Here is a 19,699-nt window from a genome sequence, read left to right on the forward strand (position 1 = left end):
GATGCAAGATGGGTAACACCTGGACTGCTTGGCACAGCATTGTACTATATGGGGACTAAGAACTAGTCTGTCTTCTGATGTCCCCACACATCTACCTCGCTGTGACCCAAAGAATCAAACTGCCTTCTGTCCAAATTGTCAGCCTCTCCAGCAAGGACACTTTCAATGGATTCCCAGAATGGGCTGGGGCCTGGTTTTCCCCCTTCTTCTCCCAGCTGCAAGCACACCTCAGACATTACTGTGGAGTTTAACTCCTGCAGAGCCCTCCTTGGCTGAAGAGCCTTGGAGATTAGGCAGGGCTAAAAGAAAAATGCTGAAGAAGTTGTACAGTCCTTCCCCTCCCTGCCTTGTCCCTCTGCCCTTTCCTCTCTCCGCTCTAACCTTCTAAGGTGGAACGCTCCCTTTGCCATGGCTGGTTCTGCCAGTACTGGGTCTGTGTGGCATACTAGCAGCCATGGGCTGGCCACATTGTTCCACAGGAGGAAAACTGAGATCTGGGAGGAGGGAATAAGGAATGGAGGAGTAGTGAGCGGGGGTGGGGCGGGAGTGTGTGGAGATGAGGACAAGGAGCAGAGAGGACCAAATGAATGAATGGAACACAGCACATCCCCCCAGAGATCTCATATTCATCCCTCAAAACCCAGCTCAAATGGCCCTTCCCAGAAGCTCTCACTTACCCCTCCCATCTTCTCTTACTCCCTTTATTGGTGACTCCAAAGTATGCAGCATACTCCTCAGTTACAGTACATGCCGTACTATATTTTTGTGAGCAGCTTAACTCTCTCCCCAACTCTCCACGGCTTCTTGAGACCTTCTGGAGAACCAGGCCCAGGCTTGTCTCTCTCTGTACCCACAGGGCCTGGTTCAGAAAAAGGGCTTAATAAATAGTTGCTGGTGAAGTTTTGGGGTCGGGGGGGGTCTCACTCTATGCCCAGCTGAGCTAAGCTCTAATTCTCTGCATGGTTTGGGGCTGGTGGAGCTTTTGATGCCCCAGCCACAGTGGCAAACACAATGGTTGCCCAGACTCCACGTGTCCTGCCCCAGTGGACTCAGCGACCCTGTCGCTGCCACTTGGCTGTGAGTTTCTGTAGCAGCTCATGTGGCCGCCGGCGGAACTTCTTCTGGGTAAAGTAGAAGAGGATGGGGTCCAGCACACTGTTGGCACTGGCGAAGGGCCGTGTGCCCTTGTAGGCGGCCGCGAAGGCCTCCAGCACAGGGCAGGGGAGGCCAGGCGTAGAGCGCACCGCCAGGTAGGCTGTCTTGGTGATGTGGAAAGGCAGGAAGCTGATGGCAAAGGCAGCTGCCACCACCACAGCCATGCGGGCTGCCTTGCTGCGCCGCTCCCGGGCCACAGGCCCTGCTGGGCCGTCCTGGCGGCACAGACGACGGGCCAGGCAGCAGTAGCAGGCCAGCAGGGCAACAAAGGGCAGCAGAAAGCCGATGACTGTGAGGGCCATGCCATAGGGCATGTAGTGGGTGGCCAGGGCAGGTGGGCTCAGGTCATAGCAGACCGTGCGGTTACGCTGGATGCCTGTGGCAGCAAAGAGGGCTGTGGGCAGGCACTGGGTCGTCACGGCCAGCCATACAGCCCCACACACTAGCCAGGCAGCCCGGCGGCCCCCACGCTTGTGCCAGGGGGCCAGAGGGTGGCAGATGCCTAGGTAACGCTGGAAGCTGATGCAGGTAAGAAAGAGGATGCTGCCGTGTAGGTTGGCGTAGAAGAGGAAGCGGACCAGGCGGCAGGCGAGGTCTCCGAAGGGCCAGTGGTCACCTTGGGCATAGTTGTAGATGAGCAGGGGCAGGGAGCAGGCATACAGCAGGTCCGCCAGGGCCAAGTTCAGGGTGTACACGGCCGTGCGGGTCAGGGCCCGGCGGGATGTGCAAATCTGGGCAATGACGCAGGCGTTCAGTGGCAGGCCGGCTGCCAGCACCACCGAGTACACGGGCGGCAGCAGTAACCGCTTGAAGTTCTCTTGGTAGACGCAGGTGGTGGGCGGCAAGCCCAGGGCCTGGCCTGTGTCATTGTCCCATTCCATGGCTGTTCAACTGGACTTCCTACATTCAGAGATGCTGGGGAAGCAACATACAATCTGTCAGTGGCCACACTCATTGACCACCCAGTAGGCCCCTGTCCCTCTCTGGGCCTTGATCTCCCCACCTGAACCATCTCTGATACTCACCACCCCACGGAAGCCCTCCACAGCCCTCACTTTAAGGAAACCTGGAATACGATAAAGCTCAAGCTTGGGAGAACTCCAATCCACTTTCTTGCTGTAATATTCACTTCCTACCAACCTTCTCGGTGAACTTCTATTCATCCTTCAAAACCCTAGTCAAATGTCTCCTCTGTAAGTGAAGAATGACAGACTTTGGTTTGAATCCCAACTCTGCTACTTACTAGCTGTGTGAACTTGAGCGAGTGATATGATGTATCTTATCTGAGTCTCAGTTTTCCCATCTGAAAAATGGGGGATTGATGTACCCACCTGTCAGGATGCCATGAGGTTAGAGGCACTAAATCATGCTATGCAGGGCTTCCCTGGGCTCCCTGGAGTTTGGAGATTGTGGTCATGGTGGGCCTGCTTGTCTATCTCTTTCCCACAGACTGCGAAGCTCCTGAGGAGAAGTGCCAGGTCTGGTGCCTCTCTGTGTCTGAGAGCCCAAAATGGGGCCCAGGGCAGGGAAGGCCCTGGTAATTAATTACTCAGCATGAGTAGAATGTCCACACTTCTGAGCTAAGGACAGTGCCCACCTCCTCAGCCTGGACTCCACCTTCCAAAGCCATGGTCATTCTTTTGGCTGCAGTCTTCCTATCTGTAGAATGGGGGAAGGAGGTGATTTAGGAGTTCCCTAAATCCTTCCACGGGACTTTTGGCTACAAAGGCGTGTCTGGCTGAGCCACTAGGGCCACAGCGCCCCCTGGTGGCAGGAGTGAAAACCGCTTCCCCCGAAGGCAAATGGCTGAGGGACCAACCAACTCCACAGCTACTTTACAGAGAGGGACATCCAGGCACAGTGAGGGGCACTGACCGCTCAATCTTAGTGAGTTAGAAGCAGAGCCAGAACCAGAACCCAACTGACTAAGAGGAGGCAACTTAGTGTGACCCATGGACATGAAGTATAGAGGTTATAAATCTAGCTTCAGAGCTAGGCAGGCCAGGTTCAAATGCTGGCTCCCCTACTTCTATGCTGTTCTACAAAGGGGAGGTTGCTTGCCTTTTCTGGGCCTGTGTCCTTATCAGTAAAACTGTCATAGACCTGATGTTCAGTAGGTGCTTAATAAATGCCATGCCATGCCATTGTATCCTACACCTTATCTGTCCACTCATCCCTTCAAGCTAGGTTTTGGGGGAGCCAGCAGCACAAATGCCTCAAGAGTTTCCCTGATGGGATCAGTCTGACTTATTGATACTCACCTCCCAACTGGCATTTCCATATTTACTGGTGTCCAGAGAGAATTCACAACTTAAATCCAATGGTCCTGGAAGCCTTTGGGATAGTGAGTCAAATCACCCCCTCTCCCTATTTTACAGATGGGAAAAACTGAGGCCCAGAAAAAAACATGAAGTCCTGCAAATGCACTCAGAAGGTGACAGAGGGTTGAAGCTGCGTATAAGGGCTCTGGTCCAGATGCCCATGTTCAAATCCCACGTAAGCTTAGCGGCCTTAGGCCCGTTACCGAACCCCTATGCTCGGCTTCCACACCTATAAAAGGGGATAATATAGTACCTGCCTCATAGGGTTGTTGTGAGGATCAGTGCCTAGCACAGGGTAAGGTGAGCTATTCGTTTTTTCTTTTTTTAAATTGGAGTATAGTTGATTTACAATGTTGTGTTAGTTTCAGGGGTACAGCAAAGCGAATCAGTTGTACATATACATATATCCACTCTTTTTTTAAGATTCTATTTCCATCTAGGCCATTACAGAGTATTGAGTAGAGTTCCCTGTGCTATACAGCAGGTTCTTATTAGTTATCTATTTTACATGTAGTAGTGTGTATATGTCAATCCCAATCTCCCAATTTATTCCTCCCACACCCCTTACCCCCTGGTACAAGGTGAGCTATTCTTAATGTGAATATCCCTGCTAAATAAAGTTATGAGATTTTTAGAAGTTAATTAGAGCAAAACATAACTCCTCAAACTAATTTCTCCCAACTTAAAATTTGATTTTGATGAAAATAGTTTACCCAGATTCGGGGCAACTGCAAAATGATGATGTTTGGAATTTCTAGTCTGTAACCCACATGCTACAACACTTTAATTATCAAAGATTCTTCCTGTCCATGTGCAGGAGTGCTGGGCACCCAGCTAAGCAGTTAAGCATGAGGTAGAGGCCAGAGGAGGAGGCACAGCAGTCCCCCCATTGTCACCAAGAAGCCAAGATTAGTACAGGCAAGAGAAAGTTCATTCATCTCTTCATTTGTTTGTTCCAGCCATTCTTCCATTCATGCATTCACTCTTGGTTTTCACACGCCAAACATTTAATGGGTACTCGCTACTGGCTCATTGCATGTGGCATAGTGTACAGATGTAGATGTAGATAGATACATATACAGATATATGCATACACATACACACATTCATATACACATACATATGCTAGTCTGAGGGGGGAGACCAGTGTGAGCCACGGGATGGAAGAAACTTTTCAGAGGAGGATGAAAGATGGAGCAAGTCCCTGGTGGTTGAGGAAGATTTCCATGGATGGAGAGGGGTGTGAGGCCCCCGGGGGGGGGGGCAGGTGAGGAGGAAGAGGGCGCAGGCAGGGCCTGAGAGGAGAGCAGCGTGCTAGGACAGAAGGTTATGGTGAGGATGGAGAGCAGGTGGAAGGAATTGTGCTGCGCCCCCCCCCTCTTTGGGGAGGTCTGTCGCCCTTGGACACCACCCCGAGAGAGAGCCCTCTGCCTCAGGCGACTGCAGTTTCCAGGTGTTTTCTGCCTCGCGCTCCCTGGCGAGAGGGGCCCTCTCGGAAGGAGGCAGGGGCTGCTCTAGGGGATCCAGGCAAGCCTTCAGGTCTGCTCCAGGAAAGGTCACACTGGCTTCCTGATCCACTCGCCTTCTGAGGACCTAGGAGTGGTGAGCTGTTCTCCCACTTCCCGGCAAGAGCTGGTCCCAGGGAGGGCTCGTGTCGTCCCTGCCTCTGGGCAGCAGCTGACACTCCTTCGAGTTCTCACACCTGTCACTCACTCTTGGGCCCTGTGCCCTGCACCAGCTCAGACCCCAGCCTCTTCCTGGGCTCCAGCTGCTCTGTCTGCGGTGGAGGGCTTTCTAGCAGGTGGCTCTGACTACATCCTTCCCTGTATTCCTCTGCCCTTTGAAGAAAAGCTCAAACTCTTGTCCTGACAGTCAAGCTCCCTGCCGAGCCCTCCAGCCTCATCTGAAGTACCCCAGATGAGGTACTTCACTCTGCCCCTTCCTCTCTTGCCACACCTTTCTCAAGACACACGGCCATTCATGGCCAGAGATCCAGACTTCCTCTCGGGTTTCCCCATTTTTGCTGTTCCCGTCACACAAAATGCCATTTAACCCATCTCTGTTTGTCAAAACCCTAAGTGTCCATCAAGCTCCAGATCTAATCTTACTTCTGTCTTTTCTGATCCCCCAGTTGGGTGGAGTCCCTTCCTCTCTGCCCACCTCCCAAATCTGTGGACCTCCTTTAGGTCAGCGCTGGACCCAGCCTGCCTGCCCCCCTCCCCCACCCACCCTGGCCCACGGCCCCCCGAGATGTGCCAACACTTACATGCAGTCTCCTGTCCCTGAAGCGCCTTGGCGGCCCTAAGTGTGTTAGGTCAAGGGGAGGCCAGACATGCCCTGAGCCCAGGCTGTAACACCTCCGACAGGGCAGCTTCCTCTGTTTCCTGGCAGGGCTATCTCCGATTGAAATAGCCCCTGCGGGGGCCTCCCCCCCCGCCACATCACCCTCAACACCAGTGCCTAGCGGAAACTGAATCTAAGGAGCGAGGAGGCAGAGAAAAGATCTCTTTCCTGGAAACATCCCCACCCCAGCAGACGAAAGCGGGTGATGAAGAGGCAGACAGAGGTGGGGGAGGACCAGAGGCTGCTGCTCTGAGGCCAGCCCCACAGACCCAGCAGCTTCCTTTCTCCTCAGCCCTCTCTCAGTCTATCCATCTATCAGATGGGTAGTTTGGTGATTAAAGAACTGTTGGTCTCTCTCTAGCTATAATACCCAGAGCCGTTTTCCTAGTCACTCCTCCATCCATCCCTCCTTTCTTCATCCACTCAGTAGCTCATTCACCGACCTGTCCATTCTTCTCTGTGGCAATCCACTTATGCACTCACTTATTCAGCCACCTTCTCCCTCCCTCCTTCCCTCTCTCCTTTTTTCCACAAGCGTGATCTTCCCACATTTCCCCACTTAGCAGTCACTGTTTCCTTGGACACTGCAGGCCCAGAGCTCCCTGGGAGTGAGGGGCGTGGGTTGTGGGGATAGAGGTGATGCCTGAGAACTCACCTGGGTGCATTCTCCCTGCCTGTGCCAAGGCCCTCCCAGGCCCCTCCGCACCACCGCACCAGGACTCAGAGCTGTTAGGACAACCAGAGGAGGAGATGTGGCTCCTTGCTGTCCCAAGGGGGGCAGCTCCAGTGGTGGAGAGAGTACTCAGGGGCTGACCTGGAGGAGGTGGGCTTTCATTTGGAGTAGCTGAGGCAAATAGGGACAGAATGGTACGGGAAAAGGTCACCTGCCCAGGGAGTTTGAGGCCCAGGTTCTTGTTCTACCTTGGTACCTACTCACTTTGTGACTCTGGACAAGCCCCTCCCCCTCTCTGACCCCCCTCAGTACAATGTGGTCATACTGGCCACCAGTATGTTGTGAGGGTGACCTGCCAAAGGCAGGGAGGACTCTTTTTACCTTGTAAGGTATAAGCACCGATCTCACCCCCAAACCCATTTTACAGGCAAGGGGATTGAGGAACCGAGGTGGGGCCCAAAGTTTGGAACAAACGGAGAAAAGTCAGGTCTGAACTGCTGGTAAGCACTTGGTCAGTGGCGCATGGATTGGTCACCTACTGCTTATTCAAGTCTGTGCTAGGAGGTCGCTTGTGCCTGCTCAGAGTGTGGACCTCCTGGTCTGATTTGCGCTGTGCTAGCGCTCAGGAGGGCAAGGAGGCCTGGCCTTCATCCCAGCAGCCAGTTCTCTGCTGGGTTCCCAGGACAACCTCCTGTGGTCACCCCCACCGGGGTGTCTGTCCCAAGAATGGGAGCAGGTCCGAGGACTTGCTGAAGAGGTCAGCCCCAGCGTAGGGCTTGGGTCTCAGTTCCTGCCATCTGGATGGGGCCCTGAAGGGAGAGCTCAGGTCTTAGGGGTCATGGGTACACCTGGAGGGGCTCCTGGAGAAGGCATGTCTGCTGCTGGGCTTTACAGGGCTGGGGTGACTTGGACACATAAAATGAATGAAGGGGGCATCCCAGGCAGGAGGCACAGAGGTAGGGAACGAGTCTACCCTGTGCGAGAAATGAAGAATAAATATTGCAGCCAGAGCATGGGATGAGTTGTGCGAAGAGGGGACAAGATGGGAAGCCTGACGGGGGTGGCCTGTCATAAAACCTCAAGCAGAGCCCAGGTGCCACTGCTTTGCTCCCAAGCCTGCCAGGGCTCCCAGCCCAGCCTCAGCCTTCCCCACCAGGCTTTCCAGCCCTTGGACCTATCACATGCTGTTTCCTCTGCCTGGGATGCTCTCACTCACCTTCTCTAAATAATCTCACTTATCCTTCCTTGTAGTTTTCTAATTTGTAAAATGAGAGTGATCATTGGTACCCTACTACATAGGCTGTTGTAAGAATTAACTGAAACCATGTATGTGAGCGGCCCTGGTACACCATAAATACTCAATAAATGGTTCTTTGTTTTTTGCCGCACCGCGCGGCTTGCAGGATCAGGGATTGAACTTGGGCCCTTAGGCAGTGAAAGTGCAGAGTCCTAACCACTAGACAACCACGGAATTCCCAGACATTTGTTAACTGAATGAATCAATTCCAGGCCCAGCTTTGGGCTCCCTCAGTCCACCCCAGCCTCCACTGATTTCTGAGTCCTCAGCGCCAGGTGTCATTCACTTAAGTACCTTCCCTGTGCCGGATGTTTTATCTGCAGTTCTGGGCTGGTAGTGGTTGAGATTATTCTCTCCATTTTATCGAGGAAGGAAGGCTAGTGAGTTTCCCAAGGTGTGCGAGACTGGTGGCATTTCAACAATGTCCTCCTCACTCTACAGCCACCTTCCCCATTGTTGCCCCCAAATCCATGCTTAGATGGTCAAGCCAGAGAATTCCCCGGGGAGTGTCTTCCCTGCACTCAGGGCCTTTGGCCATGAGATGGCGCCAGGAGATTGCTCAGGATGGCCAGCCTCGCGCCTTCCGACAGCAGCCCTAAGATGAGGGCTGGGGGCAGGTCTCCAGACCGCAGGGTCCTCCCCTCTGCGGCTGGCACTGAGCAACCTCAGTTCCTCCTGACCCACTCCCCAGCCTTTCTCCCATTTATGCCTGGATAAGCTCAAGCCTTGTTCTCAGATCCCTCACCTGGGCTCTCAGGAGCCACTGGGGACATGGGCAGGGCATAGCGCCAGTGCTGAGCCCTATCTGGCTGAGGGAGAGGCCTGGGGAGTGTCTCCCTGACACCAAGCTTTCACCGTCCATCTCCACTCCAGGCACACCTTCAGCGGAAACACTGAAATCCCTCACCCCACCTCTGCCATTTCCTTTTTTCAATTCAGGCAACAGCGCATAGGGTTTGTTTCTGCCTATAGCAGAAGCAATTAAGTTTAGACATGAGGAAGAACTGATAGGGGTTGAAGCTCCTTGGGCTGCTTGGATCCTGTGGTCTCAGGATACCCCTTTAGATGACTTGGCAGCCTCACTCCATCCCAAACCCCACCCCAAGGCCCTCTTATCTGGAAGGGATGAAGAGGCCTGACTACCAGAGGCAGCAGCTGGAAGTCTGAGCCATCGCCTGCCAGCTGGCCAAGAACCAACTCAGACCAGGCTGGACGTGGGAAGAGACCTCCTAACCTTGGCCTGACTGCCTTCTGGGTAACAAGACCTGGAAACCCCCTTGTCTGCCCCTTGCTTCTAAGCTTAGCAGCAAGGGCACAGGATGACAGAGACCAAGACCAGGCTTCCTTCCTCTGAGGAGTCAGACAGGCTGGGGTGCATCACCGACTTGCTGTGTGACCCAGGGTGAGCCACCTACCCTCTCGGTGCCTGAGGTGCCACCAGATAAACGGCTAGATTCCTGAGACCAGTGCCTCCCGGGCACCCAGGGAACAGGGTGCCCCAGGGAGGCACCCAGGGAACTCCTGGAGGAGTTTCGGTCTCACCTGTGGTGTCAGGCTGGCCACTAAAGCAGGCAAACTTGGCAGCAGGAGGGCACAGGGAGACTTGATTTCTCTTTTCTTTTTCCACTTCCCCTTCTTGCCTCCTGCTCAACAGGAAGGAGTTCAAGCTGGAACTGAAACAGTCATTTTGAGTACAAGGAAGGGGAAGCTGCAGCCTTGGGGAATTTGGGGGTTGAGGCTGCAGGGCCTCCAGCCTCCAAGCCTGCACGCCATCACTCCCTTTTTTTGAAAACTTTTTGGCCATGCTGCATGGCATATGGGATCTTAGTTCCCCGACCTGACCAGGGGTCGAACCTGCCAGTTTTTCTCTGGCCTCCACAGGTTGAGCAAAGAGGAAACTTGCATCTCCTGCGGCTCTACTATGCACAGGCCCCAGTTGCCCATCCGTGAGCTCATGTAATCCCTATCACAATCTGGACAGATGTTTTTATTGTGCAAAAATACTTCATATGGGGACTTCCCTGGTGGTGCAGTGGTTAAGCATCCATCTGCCAATGCAGGGGACACGGGTTCGAGCCCTGGTCCGGGAAGATCCCACATGCTGCGGAGCAACTAAGCCCGTGCACCACAACAACTGAGCCTGCGCTCTAGAGCCCGCAGGCCACAACTACTAAGTCCACGTGCCACAACTACTGAAGCCCACATGCCTAGAGCCCATGCTCTGCAACAAGAGAAGCAACCACAATGAGAAGCCCACACGCCGCAATGAAGAGCAGCCCCCACTTGCTGCAACTAGAGAAAGCCCGCGCACAGTGACAAAGACCCAGTGCAGCCAAAAATAAAAATAAAAAATAAATAAATTTATTAAAAAAATATACTTCACATGCCATATCTCATTTACTCTTCACAGTTACAATTCCCACTTTGCAGATGAGGAAGCTGAGGCCTGGCAAAGTTAGCAAGAGGTTCTCTCTTAGGCATGTGTATAAGGAGGTCTGAGATCACGGTGACCTGGTGGGCCCAGGGCTGAGAAGTCACAGGTCAGCCTCGGGGTGAGGAACTGTGGGACAGAGCACAGGGTCCCAGAGAACAGCTGTGACAGGGCAGCCCCTGTCAGCAGGAGAGTCCATAATGGCCAGCTTTCCAAGTCCATGCCCATGGGGCTGTAGCAGCTCCCACCCAGGGTCCTGGGAGATCCCAGGACCTTTCAATAAACCCCCTTCCCTGGAGCTAGTGTGAGAGGGTTCCTTGCCTAGAGCCCCAGGCTGCCCCATCTTTTAAATCTCCCCATGGAGGTGTGCCATTTGGATCCCCCTTCAAGAAAGACCCTGCTGTTTAGCTGCAAGGAGTACAGTTGGCTGACAGCCTCCATTGGTGCCTTCAAAACCCGCCCATCCTCCCAGATAACCAGGCTCCAGTCCGCTGGGGAAAAGATGGCCTGGGTCCAGTTCTCTGTCCTGTCCTGCAGGCCATCATTGTTCCTCTGTCATTTCTCCCACCCAATTCCCAGACCCCCTTCATGATGATGGCCTTCCTTCCTTCCTCTCCTGGAGTCTTTTTTTTTTTTTTTTAAACTTTTTGGCCATGCTGCATGGCATATGGGATCTTAGTTCCCCGACCTGACCAGGGGTCGAAACTTCTCCTCCTGCAGTGGAAGCACGGAGTCTTAACCACCTGACTGCCAGGGAAGTTCCTCTCCTGGAGTCTTGAGGATCTGGGAGAGGTAGGCCTGTGGTGACCTAGGTCTGCCAATGAGACAAGAGTGGGCTCCTCAAGCCCTGTAACTAGCTCAGGGGTGGATGGGCAACCTTCACTGGGCACCTCAAATTCTGGAGCTTTTGTTGGAACACTGGGAAGGAGACAGGTTTCCCACTGAGTGTGCAAAGCTGGTAGGACGTAAGTCTGGAGCTGCTGCAGCCAGGCTAACTGTCCTACGAACTGAAGATACTACCACCAGGGAGGAGACTGTCCAAAATAAAGCCAAGGGATGGCAGAGTTGAGAGGTGGGAACGCGCAGGTTCCTGAGAACACCATTGAGCACCTGCTTCCGGCTGTACCTGAAGCTTTACCTTTCACTGGACTTTTTGAAGGCATGAGCTAACAAATTCCCTTTTTGCCTCAATCTGTTTGGCCTAGGATTGTCACTTGAAATCAGGAGTCCTGCCTATAGTCCTGTGCCCCCATTCCTCCCCTTTCCGCTTTCAACAGCCCATCTTTACAGCTTTGGCCTCAGAACCCTAATATCCACGCAGTGGAGGCTGGAACTGGCAATGAACCTGGAGGTCACCAGCAGAGGGGCAGGTAGGGACTGAGGGACTGTCAGGTCAAGCCAGGCTTCCATGGGGCAGCCAGGGAAGCTCCCCAATTCACTTTCCACGGGGAGAGCCCCTCTTCCATCAGCTTCCAGGGTAACCACTGTGTCATCCCAGTAGCTCCTGAGAAGGAAACTAGAAAGCTAGAAATCCAGGGTCTAGCCCTAGATCCATCACCCACTTGCTGTGTGATCCTGGGGCAGTCATTTCACCTCCACAAGCCTCATTTTTCTGAACAACTTCACTGCTACAGTTCCTTGGCTACCCAGCAAGTGCCATCCACTGAGCTAAGTGCTTTTGCGGCAGGATCTCTTTCACTCCTAGCCCTGTGTGGTGGCCTGTTTATCCCCATTTTACAGACAAGGTTAACTGGGCTTCGAGAAGCCTGGTGTCTTGCCCAAGGCGACACAGTGAGTCAGTGGTGAGCCAGGACTAAGACACGGCTCTGAATAATGATAAAGTTCATGCTCAGGAAGAGAGATGACATTTCCCTACAGGAAAATGGAGGCCAGAGAGATCAGGAGCTTCCCCAAAGTACACAGTAAATCCACCATGCCACCCTGTGTCTCGGGAACACAGTGTCCTGAGACAGGACAAAGGAATGGGGACTGGGCGTCAGGGCAGAAAAGAACAGCCCAAGGGGCGATGTCAGCCACACTCCCTCCCTTCTCTTTGTCAGGAATTTGGGACAAGGTCTGCTTTCCCTTTGTGGTCCCAGAGACCAGCACAGGCTCCAGCTCCCAAGAGACACTGGGAAATGTCGAATGAGTGGACCCCGGCTGTAAAGATGAGCCTCAGGGCTCTGTCCTTGGTGCTGCCTGGCAAAATAAAACAAAATAAAGCAAAGCAAATTTTTGGCTTGGTTGATGACATAGAATACGCGTCAGGGGGAATGAAGGTCACGGCTACAGGAATAGCACCTCTGAGACTTCTCGTGTCCCCCAGCCCCTGACCCTCAGGAAGGGCAGGCCACCAACACTGCCTGAGTGTTCACTGTGGATCATGGTCCTACCCATTTCACAGACAGACACTGAAGCCCCAGAGGTAGGCAACCATGTCCACAGCTCTCACAGGCAAGGTTTAGGTGTAGAGAAAATCTCAGAAGACCCCTCACTGCCCACAGAAGGCAGCCCTCTGCCTTCACCCTGCGCTGACCATCTCTGGTAGCTGAGCCCACCTGGCAGACACAAGAGACTCAACTGGACCCCAGAGCCCCGGGTCAATGGCAAGGCTCTGAGATCTGGATCCTCGGGCCAGAGAGGCCTTAAGAGCATCTGACCCAGAGCTCTCCACAACCCCTCAGAGAAGGGAGGCTCCCTGAAGCCTCTTCGATAGGCTTGTCTGGCCCCTGCTCACATATTTCCCATGACAGGGAGCTCACCCCTTCTCTCCCAGGCCACTGAATTCCACCTTGAGAAAGCTCAGTGAGACATATGCTTTGCCATAGCAAGCCCTGAGAGCTGCCCCATCACTGCTTCTGTTCTGTAGTCCAACCTGCCTCTGGGGCCCCAGAACTTGGCTGCCCTCAACCCCCTAGGACATCCTGCAGAGACTGTCCCATTCATCAGCTGGTCTTCATTCCCATGAGCAAGTCCAGTCACGTCCAGGCCCAGGGAACCTAGTAGCGGAGCCCAGAAACCAGGCATGAGGCCAGGAGGCCATAACCATTTCCAAACCTGAGGACAAAGCCCTTTTCCTCCGTCCTGTCTCATTCCCTGCCTGGGGGCTGTGAGGGGGGCATGGCCTCTTCCCTCACCTTCAGATGTCAGCCATGTGGCACTGGGGCCCCCATGTGTGGCCAACCCAGTGTGGGAGGAGCAGCACTTTGTGGGCATCTGAGAGGTGGCCTGGGGGGAAGAGATCAACGTCAGGGCAGCTGCCAGGCTCAGGGTGTCATGTGGAGGGGTCAGCGGGTGGCACAGGGGGTCCTGCCACGGAGCACGTTTTTGTGTGTGGAGTGTGTATGAAAAACACAGGACAGACCTCATCCCCTTCAGGTGGTCACTCAAACAACATCTTCAGGGTGAGGCCCTCCCCCTCCACTCTAGTGAAAATTGCAACCTCCCACTAGCACACACACGCCTCCGCCTCTGCTGTATTTTTCTCCTTAGCATGTATCATCTTTTTCTTTTCTTTCTTTCTTTTTTTTTTTTTGAGACATCAATGGTTTATTGGACAGGGAAGCATGTACCATATTTAAATGTATTATTTTATTTGTTTGCTTATTGTCTGCCTCCTCCCACCAGAACATAAACTCCACCAGGGCAGGGGTTTTCATGTTTTCTTCACTACTGCAACCCCAATGCCTAGGATGGTGCCTGACACATAGTAGGTACTCTATAAAGTATTTGTTGGATGGATGGATGGATGGATGGATGGATGGATGGATGGATGGATGGATAGATGAATTTCTAGGGGTAGCTCGAGAACAGAGAAGATGTAGGGACAGAAATCTGACTGGGGGCATAGGGGACTTGGCTCAAGGCTGTGTTTTATCGCAAGCTGCAGTTGGTACTTGCAACATGTGTTTATTGGAGATTAGGGGCCGATAGAGACCTGTGGGGCTGCCTCTAACTGGCTGTGTGTGTGAGATTCAGGCTGTGAGCAGTCCCAGCTGAGAAGGGTGAACAGGACATGGCCTGGTGGGCCTGGACTGCCTGCCTCTCCCTCCTGCCCTGTCCAAGGTCTCCATCTCCCCAAACCCCTACACTGGCCCTGCTTTCCCCCAAGAGCCTCCAGCCTCCAAGCCTGCACTCCATCACTCCCTTTGCACCAGGGCCTCTGATTTGGAGGCCTCCAGCACCCTGGGCCAGCATCTTCTTGGCCCCTCTCCCTTCCTTTGCCAGCCTGGACCTCCACCCCAGGACCCCCGACTCCTGAGAACACAGCTCATCCATTTGTATCCCTCATTCCTGGTACCAGCAGTCTGCTCAGCCCTGCACTACAGAGCTGAGTGTGGATGGAGGAATGTGACCCAGCCCAGGGCCCTGAGGCCCCACAGACTGGTTGCCACCCCACTTGGCTGGGCTCCCAAACTTTCACCTGTCCCAGAGCGGCCCCTCTCCCTTCTCGTCCAAGACTTTGCCCTATCTTTCTTGTCAGGCCTACCCTCAATCCCAATAGCCCTCAACTCATAGTTCAGAGCAAAGGAAGGCCTTTCCGAGGGGCCCCCCTTCAACTTCCTGGCCATCTAAATAAATCCAAGCCTGCTTCCCTCTCTCCCCATTCCTCCCATGCCTCAGGCCACCTCCTCCTGTGTGGATGCCCACCCCCTGCCAGCTCCACCCCTCAGCCCACAACACTTTCCATCCTCACCTCTCACCTTAGCAGCACCTCTTCCTTGATCCTGTGCCTCTCCAGCTGTGTCTTCTTCCTCCCTTCACAATCAAGCTTCTGAAAGAGTCCTTGCTGCTCTGCCTCTACTTCCTCCCTCCTTGCCCCCATTTCTCACACCCCTACCCGAGGGCAGGGTAGAGCAGGGAGTCTTTGGGCCCAGCTCAGGGGAGAGCGTTGGGCACCCTGTCCTTCTAGGTGAGGCTGGGAGCCTGTGACTGTCTGAGCTCCATCATAAGCAAATCTCAATCTCAGAAGTGACCCTGATGCAAGAGACTTTTGGAAAAGAACAAGCCACTTCTGTTTGATGTCGCCCCTGCTGAGGCTGGTGCAGGACTGGGGGAGGGGAGCCACCTCTGTGGCTTCCAGAAAAAGGCCTGGACTCTGCTGAGAATTTGGGGTGGAGCTCGGGATAGGCATGGCACCTCCAGAACATCTGTTTAGGTGGGAACTGGGTGATTCTGGAGGGGGTAGGTGAGAGGACTGATACCTCTGCATAGCTCATGATATGGGTTTGAGAAAACATCAATTGTCTGTATCACAGAATAGGATGGGCTGTCGATCACGGGGCAGGTGTGGGTGGGAGGCACAAAGCTCGCCCAACTACCCCCTGGCATCACTCCTGATCATACAAAATACGAGGATCCACTCTCGAATGGGTCTCTCCTCAGAGCTCCCTGGAAAATCCAGAATCCTTCAAGCCCATTAATTCCAATTCTCCAAGTCAGTCCCATACACTCTCCGCAACCTACTCCTACCCCTGGGTGGGGTCCAGGTCAGTGAGAGCCCAATGTCCATTCCTGGCATCCGCACCCCTCTGCCACCTATCACTGCTCCCTCTGCAGATCTCGGTACTTGGCAGACCTGGTTTCCACCCTGGCTCTGCAGCTTATAAACAGTGACTCTAGCTCTCTGAGCTTTTGTGCCCTTAATTATAAAATAGAGATAACCATACCCATCTCACAGTACTGTTGGGGCTCAAATGCAGGAATGATCTAGAACGCCCAGCCCAGAATCTGGTGCAAGCAGGTATTCACTCAGTGGGGCTTTTATTATCACTCATAATTTTATCACAGACCAGCTTAGAAATGGCCTCACTTTCAGTCTCTGCTTATTTACCCACTCACTCGCTCACTTATTCACTCATTCATTCATTTCCCATGCATTTGCAGGGAGCCTTGAAATGTGCAGGGACTTCACTGGGCTTTGGACCTTGTCCTTGAAAAGCCTCAGCTGGTGGGAAAGACAGATGAGGGGGTCTCTGGGAAGACAAAGGAGGCCCCTATTCTTGCCTGGGTTATCAAGGAAGGCTCCCTGGAGGAAGTGATTCTTTGATGGACTGTGGACAAAGAAGCGGAGGGTGTTGTTCCCCACAGACAGACCTGCTAGAGATACGAGGGCACGGGTATCTGCAAGTGTTCGTGTTTGCAGGAGGTGAGGCAGAGAGGTCAACAGAGCTAGGTCCCAACAGGCCTCACTCAAATGCCATGCTACAAATCTGGCCTCTGCATGGTGGGCGTCAGCCAAGGAGCCCTCGATGGTTTGTAAAGCAGGGCAGGGGGGTGAGCAGAGTTGAGATTTAGGAGGTTCCTTGTGCTGCTGGATGGAGGATGGATTGGATGTGGTTAGAGTTCAGGTCAGAGACAGTAGCCTGAAGTGGCTGGGACAGGGAGGCTGCAGGGCCAGCTGGTGGTAGGGCCAAATCAGGGGCCTCGGATGCCTGGCTCACAGCAGCCTCTCACCCCTCCTCTGCACACCCCTCCACCAGCCTTGACAGCCATCATGCCAGAAAGACAGATTGGAGGGGTCAGGTTCTCAGAACACAGATGAAAAGCCAAGGCCCAGAGCAGCTGAAAGGCTGGTCTACAGCCTTGTAGAGTCTACAGGGGTCTTCTACCCCTGAACCTGTTCCCAAGCCTGCTGCATTAGTCTGACCCTCCTCTCCAGGGGAAGCAAGGGTGTGGCTTTGGTAGATGGAGACTCAGAGGAGTCTGGAAGGATGACTTGTTCCAACTGCCTGGGCTGCGTAGGCCCTCCCGTCTCAGACTGGGGAGGGGGGCCTTAGAGCTTCCCGAGTTCTCTCCTCTCCTCCTTCACACCCATTTAGCAGCTGAGGAAGCTGAGGCCCAGAGAAGAGAGGCATCCGGCTCCCGAGATAAACACAGCTCTCTGGGTCTTGGGATGGATGTCAGGTGTGGGAGACAGAATCCTTGGGTCCTAGCCTCAGCCCTGCTGCTGCGCAACTGGATTCATGATTCCTAAGGACACTCAGCTGGTGAGGGTGGAATGCCTGCAGCACCAGCATCTGGCCCTGGGCCTGCCCTTGTGCCCAGCACCGTTCCCAAGGCGCTTCTCTTCCATTCCAGCCGCTGGAAGGCATGGCTGAGGAGGACAAAACAGGGAGGAACCATCTGCTCCCAGGAACTGAGGGTCTGGGCTGGTCCCTCCTTTGCCAGAGGAGCCCAGGCCCCACCCTGCCTGAGGGGACAAATGATCCCATCAGCACAGCTCAGCCGAGCTGTGCCTCAGCCCCACAAGCTCTCCCAGGGTGGGCTTGGTAAGGACGCCCAGCTCTGGTCCCTGGCGCTTGCAGACTTGACCAAGCCCCCTCAGCGTCTGGCCTTGCACTTGACCTGGACCCTACCCAGGGGAGGGGATGGACTGTGGGGAGGGTATGGGATTGCACGACAGAGACGGGGTTACTAACTGGTTAAAGTGGTCAGTGCTCATCGCATTTCCCCGATGGGAAACCTGAGGCCCCACTTCAAATTAATTACCAAGCCCTGTTCGCTCTCCATCTTTACACCTGTCAGACTGTCCCCTCCTCTCATCCTGTGGTCCCTGCCTCAACCCAGTCAGCAGCCACTTCATGCTCTGTGTCTTCTATGCAGGCAATGCATCCCCTTTCTGCAGTTAGAGAGGTCCTTGCTCAGCAAAAACCTAACTTCTTCACTCCCCTGCCTAAGCATTTTATGGCTTAGGGCAAGCCGGGGCCCTGACGACCCCTCTGTTCTCAGCACTAAGGCCTGCCCCTCACACACAACCCACTAGGCCCTGAGCTACTTTCACTTCCTGAGATCAGCTGTGCTCTCCTTTGCAGCCCAGTCAGTGCTGTTTTTGCCCCTGGATTGCCCTCTCCCCACACTGCAGCTGGCAGGCTCCTGCTGGGAACTCAGTGGCACAGGAGACCCAGGTCCTGCCCTCAGGAGCTCAGCCTAGACAAGGGACATGTATCTGAAGACCCACAGTCTGAGGCAGACATCCTGCTCCAGAGCCCTGTGGGAGCCTAGACAGGGAGCGATGGTTCTGCAGGCCGGAAAGGCTCGGTAGAGGAGGTAGCAATGAAATGGCCAAGTGCGCACAGAGGCAAGGGTCATTTCAGGCAGAGAAAACAGCAAGGGCAGAGGCTGGATGAGGCACACTGAAGGATGGTGAACACAGCTGGAGCAGCCAGTATACCAGCAAATGTGGTCAGAAAAGAGGCTCAAACTTATAATAATAATGATACAAGCACTGAACCCTTACTGGGTGCCAGATATACAATACTCCATTTAATCCTCATAATGACCCTGTGAGATTAGACTGGTATTATCTTCATTTTATACCTCAAGTGGGGAAACCAAGGCACAGAGAGGTTAGCTGACTTGCCTGAGGCAGCACAGGTAGAAGGAATGGCTACTGGGCTATGAACCCAGGCAGTGCGGCTACAGAGTCTATATTCTTAGCTCCTACAGTAAGGGCTGGGGTAGGGAGGTTCTCAGGTGGCAGGGAGATCCAGCCCCTCCATTGCTCTGCTCAACCTGCCTGGGACCCAGCTTGCTTAGGCTCACCTGCTCACTAATCACAGGGTCCCATAAACATTGCCTCCTCCAGGAAGTCTTCAGGAACCAACTAAAAGGATTCTCTCTACTTCCAGTAGCCCCCATGGGAAATCTGAGATGAGGCATGTCCTTTCAAACACAGCCTCCCAACCCCAGCTGTCTATCAGATTCCTAGACCCCTTCTGGGGAGGAGTTTGCCTGTCAAGCCTCTCTGCCTATAGGGAGCCCTGTCCTCCATTCCATGGTAATCTTGTTCATTCAAGGTGGACACCTGAGCCAGAGCTGATCAATCAGAGCATCCATCCAGACCCCTTACCAGTGACTGGTTCAGGGGGAACCAATTAGCGTCTATCCCAGGATTTTGGTGGAACCGGCATGAAAGTTTCTCTCCCAGGATTATTAGCCATGAGGGCCATGGAAGCTTGGTGCTTCTGGAAAGAACGTGGATGAGAATGTAGGAAGCCAGCAGAAAATCAGGAGAAATGATACAAAAAGAGAGACTGCTGATGGCATCACTGTAATTGCTGAATCTAACCATGTCTGATCTAGGTCTACTTTTGAATTTTCCTTTACATTCACTAACACCGTTCTTGCCCAAATTAGTTGCATTTGTTGTGTGCAATCAAAACAGACCTGACCAATATGACACCGAAAGCACAGGCAACAAAAGAAAAAATAAATTGGATTCCATCAAAACTAAAAACTTTTGAGTATCAAAGGATACCATCAACAGAGTAAAAAGGCAACCCACAGAATGGGAGAAAAATATTTGTAAATCACACATGTGATATGGGATTAGTATCCAGAATATATAAAGAACTCTTACAACTCAACAACAACAAAGAAACCAATTCAAAAATTGGCAAAAGACTTGAATAGACACTCTCCAAAGAATATATCCAAATGGCTAATAAGCACAGGAAAAGATGCTCAACATCACTAAT

At 53.4% G+C, this 19,699-nt stretch overlaps 1 protein-coding gene across 1 annotated transcript; it reads right to left on the bottom strand.

The window, feature by feature from the left end:
• Window positions 1-1,049: 1,049 nt before the first annotated feature.
• Window positions 1,050-3,503, bottom strand: P2RY6 (pyrimidinergic receptor P2Y6; the record flags this gene model as incomplete). The annotated part of the gene is made up of 3 exons (XM_082844461.1): window positions 3,417-3,503; window positions 2,753-2,814; window positions 1,050-2,070 (listed from the first exon to the last, which is right to left on the bottom strand). The coding sequence occupies exon 3, from the start codon at window positions 2,034-2,036 to the stop codon at window positions 1,050-1,052; it is 987 nt and encodes a 328-aa protein (XP_082700587.1). The 5' UTR covers window positions 2,037-2,070; window positions 2,753-2,814; window positions 3,417-3,503.
• Window positions 3,504-19,699: the final 16,196 nt, after the last annotated feature.

The sequence above is a fragment of the Leucopleurus acutus genome, assembly GCF_964270905.1.
Source record: "Leucopleurus acutus genome assembly, chromosome: 8".
NCBI classification, from domain to species: domain Eukaryota; kingdom Metazoa; phylum Chordata; class Mammalia; order Artiodactyla; family Delphinidae; genus Leucopleurus; species Leucopleurus acutus.